The sequence below is a fragment of the Ammospiza nelsoni genome, chromosome 1 (assembly GCF_027579445.1).
Source record: "Ammospiza nelsoni isolate bAmmNel1 chromosome 1, bAmmNel1.pri, whole genome shotgun sequence".
NCBI classification, from domain to species: domain Eukaryota; kingdom Metazoa; phylum Chordata; class Aves; order Passeriformes; family Passerellidae; genus Ammospiza; species Ammospiza nelsoni.
The window spans coordinates 91740793-91763970 of NC_080633.1; the positions used below are offsets into that span (position 1 = coordinate 91740793).

Genomic DNA, 23178 nt, shown 5'->3' on the forward strand with positions numbered 1-23178 from the left:
GTGAAAAAAGGAATGTCACCTTGTTTTCTTATTGAAGTGGAGGAAAAATGTGTGCTTTTATTATGAGAGCTGTGAGTTACCCAGACCTAGTAAAGAAACAGATCTACATGTACGTGAGCTTGCAAAATATGCATGAAACCTTATGTGCTTTTCTGTTAGAGAAGGTTGAGCTAGTTTTATGGAGAATCTTCTGCAGAGCCACTTACTTAGCATTTAGTAATCAACTTTACTTTCTCTATTAAATTCCTCGCTCTATTTTATGGCTGTTCATTTGTACCTGATTCTATATAGAGGTCATAATTTTTCCATATTAATGAAAGTGAATAAACAATTCCTTTTGAGGAATTGTTTAGCTGAAGTATATTCAATTTTCTTTTGTAATAGGATGACAAGATAATTTTTGTACTGTTTTTATGAAATACTTAGAATTTAGTGAGCATTGCTTAGCAACCTACAGTTATTTTTTAGAGAGCTTTAATTATTAAAAATTCAGCTGTTATGGAATTCTCTTTTTGTCATCAATTTAGCAGAGGTATGGTCAGTTTGTTTCATTCCTTTGAAATCAGACTTTATCATGGAAGAGCTGAAGCATGTGCTTCCTTTTTAACTACATTTTTATTTCAGTAGTCTTTATCATCTGTTCCTAATATATTTTTTAAAAGTAGATAAATAAAGATGAATTAATAGTTCTTATGTGGAATATAACATTGGAAATTTTTAAACTAATAAAATTATGGCTCTTAATATTTGCTGACAAATCTTGAATGGTAAATTGAAGCTTTAAAAAATTAATTTTGAACATAGAAATAATAATGATGAAAAATGTTGTTTTGAAATAAATCTCAAAAAAGGAGGTTGTAAAGTGAAAGTGGATAGTTAGTTTCATAGCAGCTTTCAAAATGGCAGTAAAGTAACTTATCTAAGAAAATATGCAAATTGTTTAAAAGATTAGTACAGAATTGTAGATTTTTTGTATAATTCCTTTAATCATCTTTGTTCAAATGACAAATATACTGCTTCCCTGAAAAGCAGCAAAAAAGAGGAAAGAAGCCTCACATGGAAAACAAGAAATTAAAATTTTAAATCCAGGAAGTAATAATTATCCAATGTTCCCTATAGCTGATTAATGATTTACCTATATCTTTAAAGAAACTCTCTTTTTTAAAAGTAAACATATGTATTAGAGTGCTTACACTTTGGTAATTAAATATAGCATTGTGCCATGCAGAAATTCTGATGTTGTTATCCAAAACCAAATCAATGGAGATGACACTCATTGATCTCCAAATTTAGAAATTTTAGAGAAATTCTAAGTAACTTAAAATAAAAAACCCCTAAAAGTTAGCAGTCTAAAACCAAGTCCTATCTTGTGTGAGTTGAAAACCTTTATCTTTTTAGATCCCTAAAACTCCCAGAGAGAGAGGTGGGAAAAGTCCCACCACTGATCTTTTGGCACTGTTAGCAGCAGAGCTTTTATTTGCTACCTCTTATCTTTCACTCCTGCTGTATGTATTTGGATAGCATATAATTAAAAATGTATACAAGAAGGTTGTCAGGGAGCAAACCTCTACCCCCTTAAGCCTATCCCAGCTAATTTCCTTTGTCTTCCATTTACAAAGGAATGATGAGCTGCCACTTATGCATGGTTGAATACATGAGGAGAATTCTAAATCTTTTATGGAAAGTCCATCAGAGCCATTGGTGACAGCCTCAAGTTAGTTCAAGTACAGCAACATCTCCGGCCTTCCTTCCATCTGGCAAAATTTCAGAAACCTTGTTTCAGGCACCCTTCAGAAACAGGGCATCTGCCATGGTGTGGTCACACACAATATTGAATAGGAAATGCATAGCTCTGCTTTCCTTTCAAGTAATCAAACTTGAGATCGGAATGGGTGATGGGAAAGTGGCTGTGTAGATGAGCTGCCAAAAGTCCTTGGTTTTCGGAGGCGAAGAATGTAATTACAAAAATGTGTACATAGTGCTGAGGCTAATGGATCCACATGATGGTTGTTTCTGGACTTTATCTCATGGGCTGTACATTTCCCAGCCTGGGGAGCCAGAGAAGCAGGAGCCTGAGCACAAGGGCAGAGTGATGGTTTGCAGGGATCTGCCAATTCCACATTTGGGTGCAAGTACTTCCTTGGCATCAAGCAGGAATATTAGTTTAGATAGGGGAGGTTGTTTCATTGTTGTTGGTTGGACCATCATAAGTTATAGAAGTACTTTGCTTTTTCTTTTCATGTGCTGGCTCTGGGGTACATTTCCCAGCTTTCCAATGGAAAAGGTTACTGAGATTTTATCACCAGGCACCTATGCTGCCCTTCTAGATTGGTGAATGTACAAATGGAAAGCTTACCTTTGCCAAGTCAGCTTTGTAGAATATGTAGATGGTACATAGAGCTATAGATTTCTAATAAGAATTAGTTATCAGTTACTGGTTTCTTTCTGAAAAAGCTATTTATGTGGTTAATTTGGAAAAGAAACATGCTTCTTTTGTCTTTTAATTTATTTTTTTTCAATAATGCCTGCATAACTTGTATGGTAGATCACATCTTATCATGACAAAATAAAGCTAAGAAAGGAATATTGCACTCCAGATAAAACCAGAGTGATTATCTCCTTGTGAACTCAGAGCAAATTACTAAGAGCAACAAGGATGTAATTCTATCCAGTTTAGTCATCAAATGAGACACAAAATTATTGTATGTGTTACTTGTAGTGTGGTGTGGTGTTCTTGAGATGGTGTTGGTCTTACACAGGCTTATTGTTACTATATCCTTGAGCTTGCAAAAGACAAAATTAATGACGCACACTGTCAATTCTTTGCTCAGATATGGCAGTGTGGAGGAAGTCTTGAGATCCATCCTTGCTCCCATGTAGGTCATGTTTTCCCCAAACAAGCCCCATACTCACGGGTCAAAGCTCTGGCAAACAGCGTGCGTGCAGCTGAAGTGTGGATGGATGAATATAAACAACTTTATTACCACCGAAACCCACACGCTCGCCTGGTGAGTTCAACTCCATTGTTCCTGCAATTTCAGAATTTGTTTTTCAACTTACTAACTATTGGCTAAGCTAATACTTAACATGAAGTGCTTTCTATGTTTATTTCTTATTCCTTCTGAAAGTTTTTCCCAGACATAGAATAAGTGTATAATTTTTGGAAATAATTGGAAAAAGATTTAAAATTCTGTAAGAGTACAAGGTGGCCCAATCTATGTCAATAATAAGTGAAAAAATAAAAGAATAATATGAAGCGGGATCATCAAAGCAAGGAGGAGTTGTTTAGCCTAAAATGTACACTTCTGTGAAATGGCTGATCCTGGACTCTCAATAAGAATTACACAATTAATGAATGCAAATCCACAACTTTCAGTGGACAGTAGACCTTCAGGTAAACAGCATGTTATTAATATTTAGCAAAATTACCTGTCTTGTGATAATTGTAAAACTTGGGACTGATGTAAACCAAAATATATTTTTCTGTTTGATTTACTGCTGCACCATGTTCAGTTAAAAAAAAAACCAAAACACCAACAAGTAGAAACCAAAATCAATATTGAAATGATTAAATTAATTAAAATCAATCATGGCAACTCAGATAAAAATGTTCCTAATAAAATGTTTCAAGTATCAGTTCTGTCAGTTTTGAGTTCTTTTAAGTTGATATTTTTATTTTCCTTGAAATGAAAATGCAAGATCATTGGTTGCAGAATTTTTCAGGAAATTATTACTGTGAAAACTGACTATGTCAAAACAGTAAAGCAGTGTGCAAATTCATAACTTGGACGTATTTATCGTTAGGGGCCTGAAGGCTGGAAAACAATAACAGTGGAAGGTTCTCTCAGTGTCTAGAAATGAATTAAATGAACCCCTGTCACAACGTCTGAAATTCAGGCCCCAGAGAAATCATTGTCTGCTGTTGCTTGTTTCTGGAGGTGCCTGGTCTCCCCAGCATGATCTCTTTGCATGAAGTTTTCTAAATGCTGCCTTTTTGGTTTTGTGCCTGGGATGGGCTGCTGGGCATCAGCCTCTGGCTGCACTGGATCAGACCTGGGTGGGGCAGGGAGCCCCAGATCAGATCAGTGTGGGGCACAGGGAGCCCCCCTCTTATTTGAGTGGCCAACCCCTATAGATGCAGCAGGGGAAAACTGCCCTTGCAAACATGAGACTTTTAAAAAATATGCTACAGGATGCTGGAGAAGATGAATTTGGTTAGCTTTCATCTTGTGTTTGTTTGGATTAAATTGGGTAATTAGATCATTATAGTCCACACATTTGTAATAATTGGTTTACTTTAATGTCATAAAAGCCATTTAGGTTTTATTATCGGAGTCTGACTTGGAGAGAAATATGGGATTTGCCCATAGGCAACGCCAGGCTGATTTCAGCTTGTCATACACAAAAAGAGCAATAAATGCTGACAATTTTTCATGTAAAATGCTGGGCCTCTTATGTCTGTAATGACAGAGCTTTAACTTTAAAGGATATTTGTGTTAGTACTGAAAGTTTCATGTATTGGCTTATTGTAACACAGTGGATATAAGCTGAAACTCATGAGGGTTATTTTTCCACATATCAAAGCTGCTGCCAATGAACTTTGGTTTCCATAATGCTCTGTGCACCACTTGTTGCAGCAGTTGAGCTCAGACCTTTTTACTTCATCAGACCCAAATATTCAGTTCCATAGCATACAGGAAAATGATTGATGTTATGGCTGCAAAAATTGGTTCCATGAAGTTTCACTGCAAGATTAATGTTCAGACCTCAGAGCTAATATGTCACGCTGTTTGTTTATTCAAACAGGCATCTCTGTTTTACATCTGCTTTGTGTTTTCAGTGGTATTTCCACAGCTCTGAGAAATGCAAATATGTTTGTGGTTTGATGAAAGACTCTGTCAAGTGACCTGTAAAAATCTGGGGGCTGCAAACGCTCTCTTGTGCCTGACTATCTGAAATCCCTAGTCAGTATGAAGATAGGGTTTTGAAGACAGACATAAAAAGACATGGACTCTGCTCCAATTCATAGACAGGGAAAAGTCTGCAATGAAAGCTTTTCTCTGGAGGTTTAAAATTTCATACTCCTCACCCCCCCAAAATGGTGAAGTTCAAAGGATACATTATCAGATTCACAAATTTCATAACTTAAGTGTAGAACTGTACAGGTAATTTTCAAATGGATAGTGTTACAATTTAAAGTCCTAAAGATTCATTCACTGCTTTGGAGATTTTCAATTATGTATCTAAAGGAAGTCTCATTTTCCAGTACGCCTTCTCAGTCTCCAGCAATCTGTATTCAAGGGCTTCCTCACTTGCAGATTCAGGGAGTTTTCTTACACAACTCTCTTCTAGAATATTTTAAAGTTCTACTTGCACAGTTCCAATTATTTTTTGTCAGCATTTAACAAATGTAAGGATAATGAAATCAAATCCAGCACCCAAACATGGTGATATTTCCTGGCTAGAAGTCCTACTCATCACTGTAGCATACGGTTCCTAATAATGTATACAGATAATTTAAAAGAGAGCATCTGTTCGGGATTTTTTTAAATTTTTTTTTTTTTCTTTCCTTTCTTTTTTTTTTTTTTTTTTTTTTTTTTTAGGAACCATATGGAGATGTGACAGAAAGGAGACTTCTACGAGAGAAGCTGAAATGTAAGGACTTCAAATGGTTTTTGGAGAACGTGTATCCAGAACTTCACGTACCCGAGGACAGACCAGGCTTCTTTGGAATGGTATGTGGCTGCTGAGAAGGGAGCCTGCTTGCAGTTCTCTGAGCTCTCCTACTAAGTTAGTGTGAAGGTGGTTTTGTGCCTAAATCAGTTTGGGATTTTGGTAGAATTCACTTAAAACTGGTAGGCTTTAAAATGTAGTATTTATCAGAATCTTTATTGAAGGGAATGGTGTTTATGAAGGAGTTCTGAGACAGAGTAGGAGAACAGGTAATGTTGCTGTGGATTACTCCTTCTAAGTGACATCTTGGGACTGTTAAAGGCAGGAAAAGAGGAGATTTTTATTTCTCGAAACATTTTGTAACAAAAAGATAACAGTAAAGTGTTTTATTTTACTTGTTGAATTGAAAAGAAAAGGAGTCTGCTTTGAAACATATGTTCATACATTTTATCTGATGAAAACTATGATGCTCTGCTGATGGGAAAGAGAACTGGTGCTAAGTGCTTCCAGATCATAGGGGATTCTGTATATTAAACCAACAGGTTAATTTTTAATCTGGAGGTCACTTTAGACCAACAAGGGCACAGGCAATAGATTCAATCAGAATCCTCTTCTCTTTTAAGAGCTGACAGCTCTTTATGCTCTTTGCAGCTTACAAAGAAATATAAACTATAGCTCTGTGTATATTACATTACTGTAATCTCATCTGGAAGGGATGAAGGCCGAGATGATGCAGCAAGTAGCTGTTTCCTCTGAAAAATCACCTCTCTCCTCTCTACCAGCTGCTTGTTAGGAACACAAAACTGCACCTTTCCACCAGGCAAAGATGTATCAAATACCTTCCTAATTACCAAATGCCTCATCGACTTAAAAGTACTTTTGCTGGTAACTCAATCTCTCTGCAGATCCAGCTGAGCTGCATTCCCACTCTGCATCATCACATCCAGCCCTTGTCTTGCTGCCATCTGCCCTTCCCCAAGTTACTCAGCCTCTGCTGAATCTCCTTCAGGAAAGGGAAAAATAATCTGATCTCTGTGGACATACAAAACATTCAGGAACAAAGTCTCCCCGAAGTCTGCCCTAATAGCTTTGTAACTTGTTGAATGAAAAAGATGCTAATGTGGAAATGCTGTGGTTTCCCCTGGGGAAAACTCCTCCCCTGGGGAGCTGTGGGAGCAGTTGTCAGAAAAGCCCTTAGGAGCCTCTGGGAGAATTGCCACCCTCCTCCATTTGTCTTGGAGCTTGCAGGAGAGGTGATATCTCTCTGATCAGTGGCATGAAAGGTGCTACCCACCATTATCCAGTACCTTGAACAAACCCTGGTACAACACTGGTTCTGTTTTTGTTCTTTTGTTCTTTGTTGCCACTGGCAAGTTCTGAGACAGTTGAAGCAGTAAAGTATTATAAGACTTAACTTCCAGGAGCATTTCAGGTATTTTATCCTTCCCTCCACCTCCATCCTTCTCCCTCCAAAAGAAAGGGTTAGACTGGTGCCAGTGATAGTGAAGAGAAGGGATTTGTGCAATTTCTTTTATGATTTAATTGTCATCTTCAGGCAAGGAGTTGACAGTACCTAGAAATAATAACTCTTGTTCAGAGCTGCTTGAGGTATCTAGAGTGTAATTTAGGTGTGCTCTATATATTTCTCCAAAAACAATTCATAAATGCTGTCATCTAGTTGTGAGCATAATGAGAATACGCCATTTTTGGGGGGGAGGAGGAATTTAAAATGTGATGGAAATATGGTTGTACTCTGAGAAATTGGGAGTGCAGAAACGACACCTACTGATTCAGCTGATTTGTGGATATTGAGTCCCATCTGCTAGCTTCAATGAATCACTGATCTTGTTCTTTACTCCTGCCTCAGCTGTGTAGGGCTTTTCTGCTTCACAAAAATACTGTATTTAAAAGTGTCAGCTTTGATAACAGCTCAGCTTAGTGTGAGGTTATTTAATTGTTCAAGGAGAATACAAGGGAATATGGAGATTTTTACTTCCCTTAAAAATCTTTTTACTTTTGAACTGAACTTAAAAATATTTCTAAGATTACCTGTAAGTCAGCCATGTGCTATTCAAACGGAGTCAAGAATTAATGAGCAGCATTCAGTGCTGTGCACTGGCAAGCAGCTTCTTATGCTACATTTTTTTTCTTGATACATGGATAAAAATATCCATACTACCTACTCTTGGTTATCTAAAATGCTAGCTGCCTCAAACTTTACTTAAACATACTGAATTATGAACCTTTTTTGCCTGAGATATGATTACATTCCTGCAAACTGCCTGGCACCTATAAAAGAGATAAATATCTTCTTGCTGCTCCTTGGGCTTCGTGCAGCTTTGGAACTTTGTGGGATATGAACCTTCTGCCTTGAATAATTTCTTTGAGGGGGCAGGAAGAAGTGATGCTGGTGGGCACTCAGTGGGTTAAAATAATATGTCAGCACTTCTGGAAAGGCTGATAATACCTTTTAGGCTCTGGTGTAGCACACTGATGTATCTTTTTCTGGCACAACCTCTGATTTGGCCATCCTTGAGCATGCTACGAGTAGGTAGGTGTGAAATTGTAACAAGGTTTGAGCCCCAGCTCTGCACAAATTGCTCACCTGGACAGCAGAGACTGGGTCGGCTTACAAATCCTAACTACCCTGGGAAGGGATGGTGTGGGAGTCTGTAGGGAGAGCTTTGAGCCAGCTGGTGTGCTCAGCATTGGTGTGGTGACATCTCTGCATTGTGCAGCTGGGTGGAGATAGAGGGGCTGGGCAGCTCTGTGCTCTTTCCATGATATGGGTGACTGTGGAAAGGCACCGCTGCAAAGCAAGGCAGGAGCCAGGGCTCTTCTCTCTTCTGAGGTACGCATTAAGTATGGCTGGCATTGAGGTGCATATCCAAGGATAAAGACTGGGGTCAGTCAGTGAATTTGGCTTTAAGTTTGGCATCAAGATTGGCATTAAAAAACAGCGGTGACACAAAAATCAGGATTTTACTCTAATTTTCTGTAAGTTTGATCACTTGGTGGTGAGACCATACTATGTTCTGACATGGTAAGCTTTTCTTTGCTCTCAGTTTCTAGCTGATATTTCTTTCAGCTGAATGTAAAGCAACTAAGCTGATAGATGTCTTGTGCTGGGACTTTCTATCGGGTCTCTCTTTCTGCCTTCTATCACTAAAGGCATCTGTTTCTGACTGAGTCAGTTGGGAAGTCAAAAAACTTGAATTTTTCTTTTGACAGTTCCTTCCCTATTTTCCTCCAAGACCATCTCATCTTCCTTTTCAAGTCCTCAGTCATAATTTTCTTTTAATTTAGACTAGATATAATCCTAAAAAAATTGGAAGGAAGATTTTAAACTATGCCTTTAAAACTTTGAAGAATTTTGTTTTGCTGCAACATGAAAGAGAATTTAAAATTATTTAAATTATCTAAAGAACACATATGTTTGGACAGGCTTGCAGAAGAATATAGCTATGTGCTTTAAATTACATAATCAAAGATATTGCATGACTCATGCTTCAAGTTCTCAGAGGTATCAGGGTCCCTTCTCTAAGGTATACCTCTAAAACTTCATTATAATCCAATTTGTAGAGCTGCCACTTGACATTGGCTTGGTAGCCAAGATTAGGACTGACTAGACCTGGAGACTTTATGCCAATCACAGGAAAATATGCACCACTTGGTTGGCTCTGAAAAGCCTCTGAAAGCTAGGCAGAAGCTTTTTAAAAGGAATTTCTGGAAGAAATTCAAGTGTTTGGTAGTGAACACACCATTGCTTGAGCCTCATGCTTATGGGTTTTTGAGCTTCCCAGGGGGCTTGCTGAGGTGAGCCAATGAATCCAACAGCAGTGTGTCACCTTCCTTCAGAGGGTTTTAGTCATCAGTCTTGTATGCCCTTTTCAGCATTGCCCTTAAGTTAACAGGTGATATGAAAATAGCATTTACTCAGTAGAATAATTTCCTGTGACTGCTTGGATTACCTTTGAGGTAAAAGCTGATCTTTGATCAGTACTAGTGAAGCTGTCTGGCTTGCTGCAAATTCATATCTTACTGCATCCCACAGTGTCATCTGTCCATCTCACTAATAGATCAGCTCTATTGCTGCTGGCAGAATAAAGAGGATTCTGATCTATTTTGTGCATGTCGAGAAAGGTTGGCAGGGCTCCATTGGCTGTACTTATCAACTAATGTAATGAAGTTTTAATGTCAAAAATCTGTTGTTGATGGTTTGTTTACAATGCACTTTATCAAACGAAGACTTATTCATGGAATGCCAGCTGTATTGTGTAGTTATATGCAAGTGTCCAGATATTAGGAAACAATAGATTGAAATATTTCCTAGAAGTAAGGGTTAAGGTCTATGGTGAATATCTTGGTGTTTATTACCTATGTCAGCCTCCAAACAGTGGTAACTAAATGGCACAGACAGTGACATCTGTAGTTTCAATAGCAATGTTTCAATAAGAAGCAAATGCTGAAAAAACCACAGCCAATAGTCCTGCATGGGTATGTGGTTTTAGATCTGAACAATGTGTTTTAATGGCAAGGTGATCAACATTTTTTCTTGCTTCTGTTTCTCTAATGCAGCATTGTGCAAAAGAAGTAAGGTAAGTCACACAGAAAATTTTATTCTCGTTGCATGACTTGTTTATGATGGATGTGGGAATAAACATAGCTTCAGAAATGAGTGGGTGATCACTGTTTTGATAGAGCTCTTGCACTCTTGCACATAAAAGATACTTAAACTGTATATTTTCATTTAACAAGAGAAAAATATTTCACAAATTCTCTTATACTTTTTTTCTGCCTTGGAACAGAGGGCGGGTGTGTATCTTTGTTTTTTTGGGTTTTTTTAAATAAATGGTGCTGCAGTCAGATTTTCAAATTTTTCTATGTCATTTCAAATCAGGTAATTTAAAAGCTTAGAATATACTATTCCCACTAATTAGGTCTTGAATACTTATTGGCTTCCTGATGAAATGTGGGCATATCTACCAATGTCTGACAAAATAAAAGAACCAGGTGAACAACATGGACCATGTACATGCAGGAAAATGTCAGCATGTATCACAAGCTGACATTTCATTTATGCATGAAAGCGAAAAAGGAGAGAACATACATGGTAACACCCTAGAATACAGCCCCATTTTCAAACCATCTGACATGAAGCTTAAGTTTAGTAAGCTTTTACATATCTTTTTGCTGTGTATATTTGGGCATTGAGTAACATGCATATGAGAGTTACTGTAGTTCTGGTGATGAAGGGCATTTTCAAACAGATTATTTAAAATTTCCCAAAAGGGAGCTCACACTTGAGCATGTGCCAGGGGCTGATGGCAAAGAGCACTAGGGAAGTCATTGGGCTGCCTGGAAGGGCACCATGGATGAGGGCTTTGCTGCCCTTGGAGCCAGTAGACAGTCAGGCAGAGTCATATGTTATTAAACCTACTAATGGGAGACCCTCTGGTCCTGAAGACAGCTGCTGACAACAACAATTGTAGAGATAAAATTACCATTTTAAGTGGTTATGACTTTTAGGTTGATGTTTCCTGATGTAGAATGTAGAAACATGAGAAGCTTATTGTTTGGTTTATGTAGTTCCATGGCAGTGTTAAAAATAGTCTATGTAAGACACTTCTCTTTCCTGTTTTTCTAAGTGTAATTCTTGGCTCCCGTTAGGAAAGTAAACAAAATGTTTATTTTGGCTGTTGAAGGAGGGTTGCAGTGGTCTAATGTGGGAGTGAGCACAAGGCAGTGGAAAGAAGATGTTGGGTAACAGTAAAAGTAGAAGTTGGCAAAGCAAACATATATAGAACACAAGTATTTAATTTTCCAGCTTGTGTGGTTTGCTCTGTGGTGGGTTTAGGCCCCGCAGGGTTTGTCTTGTTTGTTTAGTTCTAGCCGCCTGCAATCCCTGTGTGTCCGCTCATTTTCCACATTAAGAACTCTGGATACGATTATCATGACTAGGGAAGAACAGTGAAATTACACCTTGCCGAACTAACTCTTCTGAGATTTACTCTGCCTATTCTTTTTGTCTGTGATATAATTACACTCAGTAGCAGGGGCATTCAGCTTCTTGTTTACAGAACCTATTCTGCTCTGTGTGTTTTCAAATTTGGTTATGTGGCTGATACCAGGAATCAGTGGCTATGTGATTGTTTAACTTATTTTTAGTTACTTTTGCCTCCTGAATACTTAAATGCAAATCCTTGATAACTAGCCTGTTGTTTTTAAAATTAGCTAACTTAATATTTTAAAATTTTATGTAGAAGTTATGTACCTCTTCTGTCAGAGGTCAGTAACATGAGTCAATAGCATTTAATATCACACCATAATAATATCCCTTTCCAAAGATATATTTTGCCCACTTTCAAAATTTCTGATCCTAAAATCTCTCTGCTTGTTCTGCCTCAAGAGGGTACTGGAGTCCTTTTGAGAACAAATCCTCCTAACATTTCCCATTTGACAAACTGAGAAAAGTATGTAGTCATCTTTTCATAAGAAAATTGAACAAGTAGATCCTGGGGGAAAAAGGCATGGCAGACTCTTTTGTTCTGCATGAGTTGCTGGCTTGTTGGGTTTCAACACACTTTTTCATAGTTTCTACCTACTTCCTTTGCAAATACATTGGAACATAGTGTCATTCCTAGGGGAAGCCATCATGTCTGGCTGCTTGAGTGCTCAAAGTCAAGATGATCCAGTTTTATTTCTTATTAGTCTGAGAGATGTTACCATTGCATCCCTTTGATCTATTCCTGTTGCTTTGCACTAGCTTTGGGATGGATCTCAGAGCCCAGCAGGATGAGTGTAGAGTGACTACAGAATATGTTCTTTACTTTAGACTAATATTTTAAAATGTTCTTTTGTTTTGATTAGCTGAAGAATAGAGGAATGGAAAACTTCTGCTTTGATTATAATCCTACAAATGAACATCAAGTAACTGGACAGAGGGTCATACTCTACCCATGCCATGGCATGGGACAAAATCAGGTAAGAATAATGTTTTATTTTTATTTTGACTAACATTTAGGGTTGTAATGTAAGGAAGTATGGTAAAGTCATTGCAGTAGGTCTGAGAGAATGTGTTGCCGCAGTAAAGTGATCTTAGTTTGAGTTTTGATTCTTGCACTAAATGCTTTTTATTTTGATGTATCTTCAGGTCAGATTTTCTTCATTCTGCGGATGTGTCTACCCAGCCCAGGGAACTCATGCATACCTTTATTATGCCTTTCCACAGAGCTCATTAGCAGGGGTTAATGGCACATCACTGCAGCTATAGTGCTCACAGGCCAGTGCTCACTCAACTCCAAAACCCCTCTGAGCTTCTCTCTGTCCATGCCTCTAAAGCCCTTAATAACATTGGAAACCTCACCGAGTTCCACCTGGGTCTGTCATCATGTCTCTTCCTCGTGGTGCTTCTCTAACTACCCAAGAGGTTTTTGGCCACATCTTCTCCTTTACTTCTACAGAAATCTCCTCCTTGCTTGGGCTCCACCGTCCAAGGCTCTCTTTAACGCTGTCATTCTTGCTGTCTTGTTTTTAACTTCTGAAGATGAAAATGCTGTTTTCTTTCTCCATGTTGACTGAACCTGTGTGCAGCAGTTCTTAGTTTTGATACCTATAAGCCTCTCTGCATAATGCCATGGTAAAAGTGTTGTGGGGCACTGTGTGAATGGCTAGAATGGCTGTTTTTGCACAGTTTTGAGTGACCACCTTCCAGAATTGAAGTTTGATATTTGATGTGGGTCATGTACTTGCCTATCTTGATTTTTGGCTTCTAATCCCGATTAGAGTAAACACAGTACTTGAGATATGGTTTCATCAGTGCTGAGTACCAAAGGTCTTGTGAGACCTCTTGTACATAACCCTGTGACAGCTTGGGTGGCTTGACTGTTTAGGTCCTTTTTTAGTGAAATTAATCCAAACATTCAGTTAGGATTGTTTGGAAAAAGGAAAAAAGGGAAAACAAAGTTTGGAAAAAAAACAGAGATGTGACAGTTAGGCAGAGTATCTGCTATCGTTCTGAACTCTGCTTAAAAAAACAAACATAAAAGCTCAAGGAGTGTAAAACAAATCTGTATTGAGGAGAAGGCTTCTAATATGAATTGCACTTTACATGAGAAAGGGGAAAGAAAAGCAATGTACCTCAGATCTTAAGAGGAAATAGATTTGCTGCTGATAGCAAGTTTATTGCCTAAATTATTATAACTATTATTTAGTATTATTTATTAGCTCATGTCTGGTTTATGTCTTAGGTTTCATAATATTTCTGTCCTTAAGGTCAAGGTGCAGAGGAAGGCAGGGTGAGAATCTTGTACGATAAAAGCCAAAGGACTTCAATACTAACAGATGGATGCCAATTATGCTAAGCCCCACCTCACCCTGTTTACTCCCTCAGTTCAAATTCTTGCAGAAGTTAAGAATACTTCTGTAGCTCTCTATAGAGAAGTTAATAATCAGATAACCCAGTCAAGTCATTTCTTATAAGTGACTTGATAGCTTTTGTAGATTAAGAAGCATTTAATATTGAGGATTACATGCTAACATGCCAAAGGTATTTATAGATATATTTTTCCTTGTATTGCAGATTACAGAGAGGAGAGGGGTTGCATTTTTTTTTTTGCATTTCTCTGAGCAAAAAGAGTTAGCTTAAATTTCATCTCTTTCCCCAAGAAAGAATAAAGAAATAAGATAAAAGGTGAAAGCAAAAGAGAAGTACAATTCAGAGACAAATTGTCATGGTTTTACAGTTATCCTTTGTTTAGCTGGCACTAGGAGATTAACCTAAGAGATTAACTGCATTTACTGCAAGATATCACATCTCTGGGTATTAATGCTCTTCCATCTCTGCTGGTGGTGCATCCGTGTACCTGCGGTGGCAGGCGCCGGGCTGGGAGCAGCGACACTCTGGGAACTGTGCAAACCGCTCCCTCTGCTGGCACCCGGGCAGGAGCAGGAAGGAGAAGTGGAGAAAGCACCTGACTGCAAAGTAAACCAATAAAGGAAAATATGAGATGACTCGAGAGAACTGCAGAGCCTGAGGAGGGAAGGCCAAACACAGGAAATGGGTAAAACAAGATTAGCGAAATGGGCCAAAAGGCACGGGAGGGCTGGCAGGAGCCAGGCAGAAAGGGCCAAGGTGACAAAGGCAGTAGTAGTTTGTGACAGAGGTTGAGCAGCAGGTGATGAGCAGGGCATGTGTGACACAGGGAAGAGTAGGACAGGGAGTCGACCAAGCAGAGTCATTGGAGAACATTTTAGTGGAAAGGGGCATGGTGACTGAATGAGGGAGCTGAGATACCAGCTGGCAAAGGAGGACACAAGTAGGGGTGATAGGTAGTTGCAAGAGAACAAGTGGACAGCAGGAAGAGTTGTGTGTGGGAGAACAAAGGAAGACTAAAATAAGACAAGATGTAGAAACACAAGTGAGGTGGGAAATGAAGTTGGGGTTGCTGGACTTGCAGCTCCCTTTTCTGGCTCGCAAATAGCTGTGAAACCTACCAGCAGGACATTTCTCTCCATTTCTTTCCCATCCCACCACCTTCTTGACAATCTGAAAAGGTAGCAGGCTGTTCCTTGTGGTGTGAATCCTTTGGCAGGTGATACTGTCAGAATCAAAACAGTCAAGTCTTCCACATTTATGTCCATTGCTGTCTGCTGATGAAATGATTGTGGCAAGGTTTGGTCATCCTCTAGTTATAACAACAACGGAGTCTCAGAGATGTTTACTGACAGCAGGCAGCCCTTAACTTCTCTTTGGCCCCCTAGAAGGGAATCCACCATCCTAATCCCAAGCCCTTTCTGCCTTTTTTCCTGTGAGTTTGTTCTCATCACTCCACTCTTTATCTATATAGAGTTTTAGCAGCAAGCCCTTATTCCAAACTTTGCTCCTATTCCCTATCCCACACCACAGGCAGGTGGCTGTTTATGTAGGGGACAACTTCAAAACTCTTTTCACTGGCAACAAGTCTCCACTTGGTGACCTCTGAATATCTGTGTGCACTGTGCTGAGAGGAGAGAGCACTGTGCTCTTGGTTATTTATAAAGCCCAGCACCTGCTCCTGTTTTATGTCTCAGTGAATAAAACCACTCTCAGAAAACTAAAGTTCCTGGTAGTTTGTTTCTGTTCCTTCTTGAATCCATGGTCTAATTGAGAGGGTTGCTTTTAATTCTTTTGTGTGAGTGTAAGAAAACTAACTGGAGGGGTTTTTTTTAAATTAGCATTATCCTTATCACAAGAAAGGGAGGATAACACTGCAGTATTAAAAGCTGAGTGTATCCATAAGAGAGGAAGGAAATACACAAAACACTGGGCACTGATTGCTTGTACCTCAGGCTTCTTATGTTTTGTGGGAGTGTGTGCCCCACAGAGGAGAATGAAAGGCTTTGAAACTCAACACCACTAAAGCCCTTTGCCCTTCCGGGTATGGCTGGGAAGCAGCACAGAGGGCAGCAATGTGTGATGGCAAGAAATCAGCCTGATGTGATAAGAGGATGGGAACACACTGACTGACAGTGTTCTTCCCAGAATTCCAATTTGGAGCTGATACATTTGACATTAACAGTGAGAGGGAAACAAAGAAGTTAGCAAAGCCCTTGGGTTTTCAGCAAAAAAGAGTATCAGACCTGGTAACCTCTCTGCTGGTTCTACCCATCAAATGCAAACTTTTCCCTGCATGCAAAACAACAGGCACAGAGAAGGATGAGAGTGTGTTTCAGGGTCCAGTGAGGTAGCCAAAATCTGCTGCTGGCCCCAGTACCAGAGAGACACTGATGCAGCTGAGACATATCCTGTAGATTGTCCAGAAGCCAGAGACACTGGGTAAAAGGCCTCATCAAGTTTGCCAATAGCACTTAAGGGAATCTACTGATTCTCAGAAGGAAAGAAATGCAGTAAGGCTACTAGTTACTGGGCTGTGGATCAGTTTGAAAATGCTTCCTTTCTGCTAACAGAATGCTAGAAAAGAGAACTAAAAAATGCTTTACCTTTTGAGGAGGAAGATATTTATTTCCTGTATTACTAGAGCTTGGAAAAGCCCAAAGCCTGAAGTATTTATTCAGTTTGAAGTGTAGGATAATAAACTGATTATGTTCATTGGGCAACAAGGCAGGAGTGCTTGGTTGTTAGTACTATAACCCCATTCCTTGAAGCTATCCAGAAATTAACTGTTTTACTTGCTCTTCTTTGGAATCTGGTACAAGTCCTTGAGAGACCATTCAGGAAAGATATCAGTAGTAAGAAGTGCTCTGATCTAGAAACTGCTCCATTTATTCTTGGCACATCTGGTACAGTCAGCAGCTTGCAAGCTTTCACTTATACAAATTGCTAAAGAGTTATTATATCTAATACATCCCCTAACGAGCAAGGCTCTAAATATGGATTTGTGAAAGTGGCAGCTGTAAAAAGTGTCCATCCACACACAACTGAGCAGAACTGAGGCTTTTTCTTTATTCACAAGCCATAGGATTAAAATGCATGTCTCTGTAGCTCACTGTGGTGCCCAAAGTAGCGGGTTTTCCATGTGTCAGTCAGATACTGAACCTGGGAATAAAGCCTAAAGGCCAGGGAGTAGCTGCTGCCTGTTAGGGTAAATAATAATAACAGGACCAATATTCACCCAATTTATTTTTGTTGTTGATGAGATTTTTTGTTTTTTGCACACGGCAAATGTAAAAATAGTGCAACCTACATTGTAGGAACAGATCTTAGCAATAGGTTTCAAGGGAAAGTCATGGTCTCTGGGGTCTTATGTTAGCAGGGAGACCTCAAACCTGATGTTGCTTTCTCAAAAACACTCATTTACCTTTGTGGCTTACCACAAATGAATGGTGGCAAACAGGTGAATTCTGGGGGGCAGGGGGGAGGGCAGGGGTCAGTCACTTGCATCATTGCTGGGAAAAAAAAGCCATGAGACTCCACAGGGTGATGCAGTGGGCAGCATCAGTCAGCGTATAGCTGTGACAGCCGCCTTGACAGAGAAATTCCTGATTGTGATAATAGGAGGGGCAGATTTCATGAAACAACTACTATCAGTGTAGTCCAGATCAGAGCTCTTACACTTGGAAACGGATGGCTGAAGATTTTGTAATAGCACAGTCCTGTTTATACTGAAACTCCACTTCCAACTCCTCATCAAGGTTATTAGCCCTGGTGGTTGTTAAGGATGTTTTTGTGGTAAGTTCAAGTATGTACATTTCTGAATTGGTACAGCCCCCTTCACAAAGCCTTACAGTTTCCAGAGGGGAAACAAAACAAAAGAGGATTCCTTCTCTCCCTCATCCTTTTATTGGTCTCTGCTAATGCAGCTGCACTATGGGTAATAAGCAATTTTCTGATGTTTATACAACTCTCCTCTACTTTTATTGAGTATAATTTAAATCAGATCTAAACACACATCCGTGCACTATAGTCATCTAAATTTTTTATAAGCTTGCTAAATACAAACAACTGTCCAACTCTGCCACTCTTTAATGAAGTCCAAAAGTTGGCAAATGTTCATGATAAGTATACAATTTTAAGGAAGTCTTCAACCATAACTGCTACAGAAGCCAGGAGTTTCAGAGCATGTTCATAACATTTCTGTAGAATATCGTGCAACAAGTAAAGACAGTAAATTGTCTTTAATGAAGTTTTTTCATGTTTAAAAGCAGCTGTACCTGTTTTGCTTCAAATAATATCTTAAAACTTTATAGAACAAAATGTTCATCACCATGCATCCCTAGTGGTGGAAATGGCCATTATAACTGGAAATGAACCTGGACCAAACTGCATTTGAACAATGCAGTGAGCAACTCCTTAGTTAAAAGTAATATTACTTTGTGATGACTGAATTAAGAAGGCATAATGTCAGGCCAGAAACTGTTTTCCATCCAATTTTTAAGGGGGGCCTAGAATGTGAAAGTTAAATATTGCAGTTGAAATTTGGAAATTCTTTAATACTGGAACGCCTGTTTTCCAGGACATTTAAGTGCTACAAGAATAAAGCAGTGCTGTGATGAGATTGATTTTCTGTAAAATAGTAAGCAGTAGAAGTTAAGTACTCTTGAATATTTCTGGCAAAATTTCCCTTCACAGCAGCAACTTTTATTCGTGAACCTAATTATAGTCTCTTAGTATATGCTTCTTTCTAAACACTCTCTGTGTGCATGTGAAATGACTGCTGTCCTTTGTTTCTTCCCTTGGGTTTGTAGTTTTTCGAGTACACATCCCACAATGAAATACGCTACAACACGCGACAGCCGGAAGTCTGCGCAGCCGTTGATTCAGGGACTGACTACCTGACGATGTACTTGTGTCAAGAAAATGCCCACAGTGTTCCTGAAAACCAGAAGTTTATTTTCAGAGAGGTAAGTGTGCCTGTTTGGGTTCGGGTTTTCTCTTTTTTGCGAGTGGGTGGAAGGAGAATTGTTGAATTTTTGAAATTTTTATCTTACTGCATACACATTGTGCAGGCCACAACACTGGCACAGGTCTCTGGGAGAAATAGACTATCTTGGCTTTCAACATCTGAACACAGAAACAGGGTAGTGAGCAAAGAGCACTCCAGTCATAAAGAGCAGGAAGATTAGAGGAAGGAAAGCACCCTTGTTAACATCAAGGAGGTTGGGAACATTCTCTCTTGTATGTCGCCCTTGCTGTTTTCTCCTGAGATTGAGGTGCTTCAATATAACCCTTTCCCAGCCAGTCATATGGCTGGCTTACTTCTCTCTTTTCATTGACTTATTTCCCAATATTTATATTCCCATTTATCCCCAATACTTCACACATCACCATTACTTTGTGCTCTTTCCTGCTTTTAAGCAGCTGCCTCTACATGATATTAGAAAAGTTTGTGTTTAGTAGTTTTGAATCTGTAAAGAAGCCCCTGGATGCCTGAGAGAAAATAAGCTGGGTGAAAAATGATGGCCTTGGTCAGGTTCTGGAGTGTTGTTATTTGGCTAATGGAAAAGGTCACATAATATATCAAAATGGTATATTTACATAATGTGTCTGCATAATGCATCGAATCCCTACAGGCTCCATGGCTGACAAATGTCACACTTCGATACTACCAGCAGTGATAGGTAGCAGGGTAAACTCTAAAAAAATAAGATGGAAGTTACTGTCTGTTCCCTAAATCTAGTCCAGACTGAAGCTCATAGTGATATTACTAAATAAAAATGTTTAAAAGGTTGACTTTATAAATTATGTTTCATTTTTAATGTCATCTTTTAACAAAATTGCTCAGTCATATTGCATGAATCCCTAAGATGGTGTATATTGAAGGATCTTCAGTCACTTCAAGAAGTAATCAAGAGAACTGAACTTTTCAAATTGAAAAAATGAAAAAATTGAAAAAATTATGGAATGTATCTGTTTCCACTGTAACCATTAATTTCATCATCTGAGACTTTAGGAATTACTTTAAATGTTCTTTCTCATGATCATTTTGTATGTGTGTGATTTGAATATACTGCTCTGCTCCAGTTCCTTTTCTGCTGCTGCACTAAATCAAAAGCACCAGTCTCCACCTTTCAAGGCGAGTGATGGGTGAGGTGTCAGCACCACATTTCTTTTGCTTTGTGCATAGTACTGTCAGGCAGCTGTCCTTATGGATGGAGCATAATCAAAGATTTGAACAGCCTTCCCAGCAGCTTGGCAAGAATTGAGTTCTTGCGGACACTGAGTCCAAAATGAGTGAGATGGATACTGATTAATCTGCTCTAAAACTTGAATTATTGTGATGGAAGCAGGAAAGTAATTCTGCAGCTGAATCTTTCAGCAAGTCTGTGAGCAAGCATACGCTGCTGGGCATCAGGAGCTGCAGCTCAGGATGCAGTTAAGTGCAACATTCCTGATGGGGGAAGGAGCAGACTTCCACAGGAGTCGGGGCTATGGACAGAAACAAGGCATTGGCATTTTTCTTTCAAAGCTACCAGGGGCCTTGGGAATTGCTGCACCCAGGCCAAGGGGTTGGCCTCAGAGCAGGGCAGTCCTCCACGGCTGCTGCGCTGCCCTTTTGCAGCTTGCTGTCCTAGCTGACAGCACTCCTGGATTGGAAGGAGAGACTTGATCTGGAAATAAATGTAAAAAAAGGGCCTGAGATCTCAAAATGTGTTCTTTAGGGAATTTGACTATGGATGCCTGTCAGACCTTACACTTCTGAGGCAGCTTTCCTTTCAGCAAAGCAAGTGAACTCCACACACATCTGCAGGAAAGGGGCACACTTAGATATTTTTACTTTTTCCATCAAAAATATACCCTACGAAGAGACAGGAAAATTTCTTGCTAAAATATTTTCAACATTTATGCTTAATGAGCAATATTTCCCTTTTACTCACAAGATGTGCGATAAATTGATACATTTGGGGGTAATGCTTGTGCTTGGCTTAGTTCTTTTCTGCCATATTCTGGTCCAGTTAAAAAAGGCAATGAAAGCAAATGTTAGCACATCCTTTACAGGCTGAGATGTCACTTCATGAGTCACTCTAAAGCAATGCTGATGTCAGTTTATGTAATTTTAAAAGCGGAAAACAACCCCATTGGAAGAAAGAAGCTTCTCCTTCCCACAATCCCTCCTTCCAATCCCTTTTTCCCAGTTGCTGAGCCCCAAAATGTTCAAGGTTGCTTTACTGCCCAAAATCCGTTCCTCGCACAATCCCAAGACATGCCACAAGATGGCTGCCACTGAAGAATATGTGGGATATTCATTTGTTGCAAATGATTTCTGTTACTTCAAAATACAGTGGTATGTCTGAAATTTTTGAGACCTGAAAAGCTAACTTTATTTCTGGCTTTTGTAGGATGGTACCTTGTTTCACCCACAAACCCAGAGGTGCTTACAAGCCGAGGCAAACGCTTACAATGGGAACCCAGCACCACTGCTACGACCTTGCACCAACTCGGACTATCAAAAATGGTTCTTCAAAGAAAGAAGTTGATCCAGATGTTGTCTAGGATATAGCTGAATACAAAATAATGTGCTCTTTCTAGTCAGCAGTTAGTCAGCCTTTTGAAAAGCTCATAAGTGATATATTTTTGTATGGAAAGAACTGTAATTAGTTGACAAGCCTTGGATCTCGTTTCCTGGAGCTTTAGAAGGCACTAAGTACTGAGAGCTTCATAAAGTGCCACAGAATCTGGTCCTTTTTATTTGGCAGCTACATAACTGCTTCTCAAGTGTCTTAGGTTCTTTTCATAAGTGACATTTTTTTAATCTACTGTATGGAAGTAAGGCAGTCACAAAAATTGCACTAATGTTAATCTGCCAATAACTTAAAATGTTTATTTTTCTACTAAAACATTCTCAAGTTGGATTTTTTACAGATAGTAGTTAATAATTGTTCTTGTCTTTTAAATACCAAGAAGGTAAATGTAGACCATATTCTGCCCTAAGTGACTACCAGAAAGCCCTCACTGAAGACAGTGTGGATTTACACATAAAGGCAGAGTATGACTGCATGGTTTTGCACAAATAACAATCTAGTTGCATACAAATTGCACATGCTTGACAATACCATACCTTAACTGATCTGACAATTTTAGATGTTCATGGCACTTGAAAAGTTTCTAATCATGCTTAAGATGGTTTGGGAGTAAAATGGGGATTTTCTCATCTTTCTTAAAGGCAGAAGGCAGCAATATTTAAAGGTGATGCTTTGGGAAAACCTATTTAGATTCATATGGGCCCAGCTATGTGGCTGTGTCCTAGAATCCACAAACAACTTTAATGTTATGTGGATTTTCAATGTGCATAAAACTTTCAAGATAAGACCTAACAACAATTCTTTTGTAAAAATTTGAAAATTACAGTTAGAGAAAATGAGTCTTAACATTTAAGAGTTTAAATGATTAATGGAAAAACGATTATATTTTTAAAACAGTTTTGCAACTGATTTCTGTGAAATTCAGCTAATATCAATACAAAAAATTATTGTCTTTGAGGTATAACTTGCATTTTGTCTGAGAGCTCCTTTTAGATGAGTTGACCCTGCTTGTGGTCCTGTGTAATCTGCAACAGTACAGGATGGTTTGTGCCCTGGTGTGTGGGATCTGCCTTGCCCAGTCAGACAAGGAATGTGTAGCAATGTGTCTGGCCATTGACCATCAGCATTACCATGTTGATTAGAAGGGTTTCAGCTCATACGAGGAGTTTCTTTCCCTGTCAGACGAAGGAATGCTTATGTGTAGAAGGATGAAAAAATGCCAACCTTTTTCCCCCCAGAACTCTGGGCATCTGTTTTGATTAGTTTGGTATGTGTTTTGTTATTTGCTTTTGTTCATGTTTTCTATTAAAAATGTACAGCCTTTCCTTTGAATCCCCATAAGCTCATGCCATTTTGGCATACCTATTTATATGATTGGATGTGGGGGGAGGGTTTCTGCTTTTAGGAGATACATGTATACATGTTCTTCCAAGGTCTTTCTTACCCATGTAGATAGAAGGTTTTTGTAAGCACCTTTGAAATTTTGTCTCTGTGGGCTAGACTGATGAAACTGATGTTAGAATTAATAAAATATTTTGTGATTCA

General features: G+C 39.0%; 1 protein-coding gene across 1 annotated transcript in view; it reads left to right on the forward strand.

Moving 5' to 3' along the window:
* GALNT12 (polypeptide N-acetylgalactosaminyltransferase 12) overlaps window positions 1–23178 on the forward strand; it is a 47497-nt gene extending 24319 nt beyond the window's left edge. The window contains exons 6-10 of the mRNA XM_059473431.1: window positions 2832–3008; window positions 5604–5735; window positions 12544–12657; window positions 18859–19014; window positions 21451–23178. Coding sequence (XP_059329414.1) covers window positions 2832–3008; window positions 5604–5735; window positions 12544–12657; window positions 18859–19014; window positions 21451–21588 — 717 coding nt within the window. The 3' untranslated portion in view covers window positions 21589–23178. The remainder of the gene's footprint in view (window positions 1–2831; window positions 3009–5603; window positions 5736–12543; window positions 12658–18858; window positions 19015–21450) is intronic.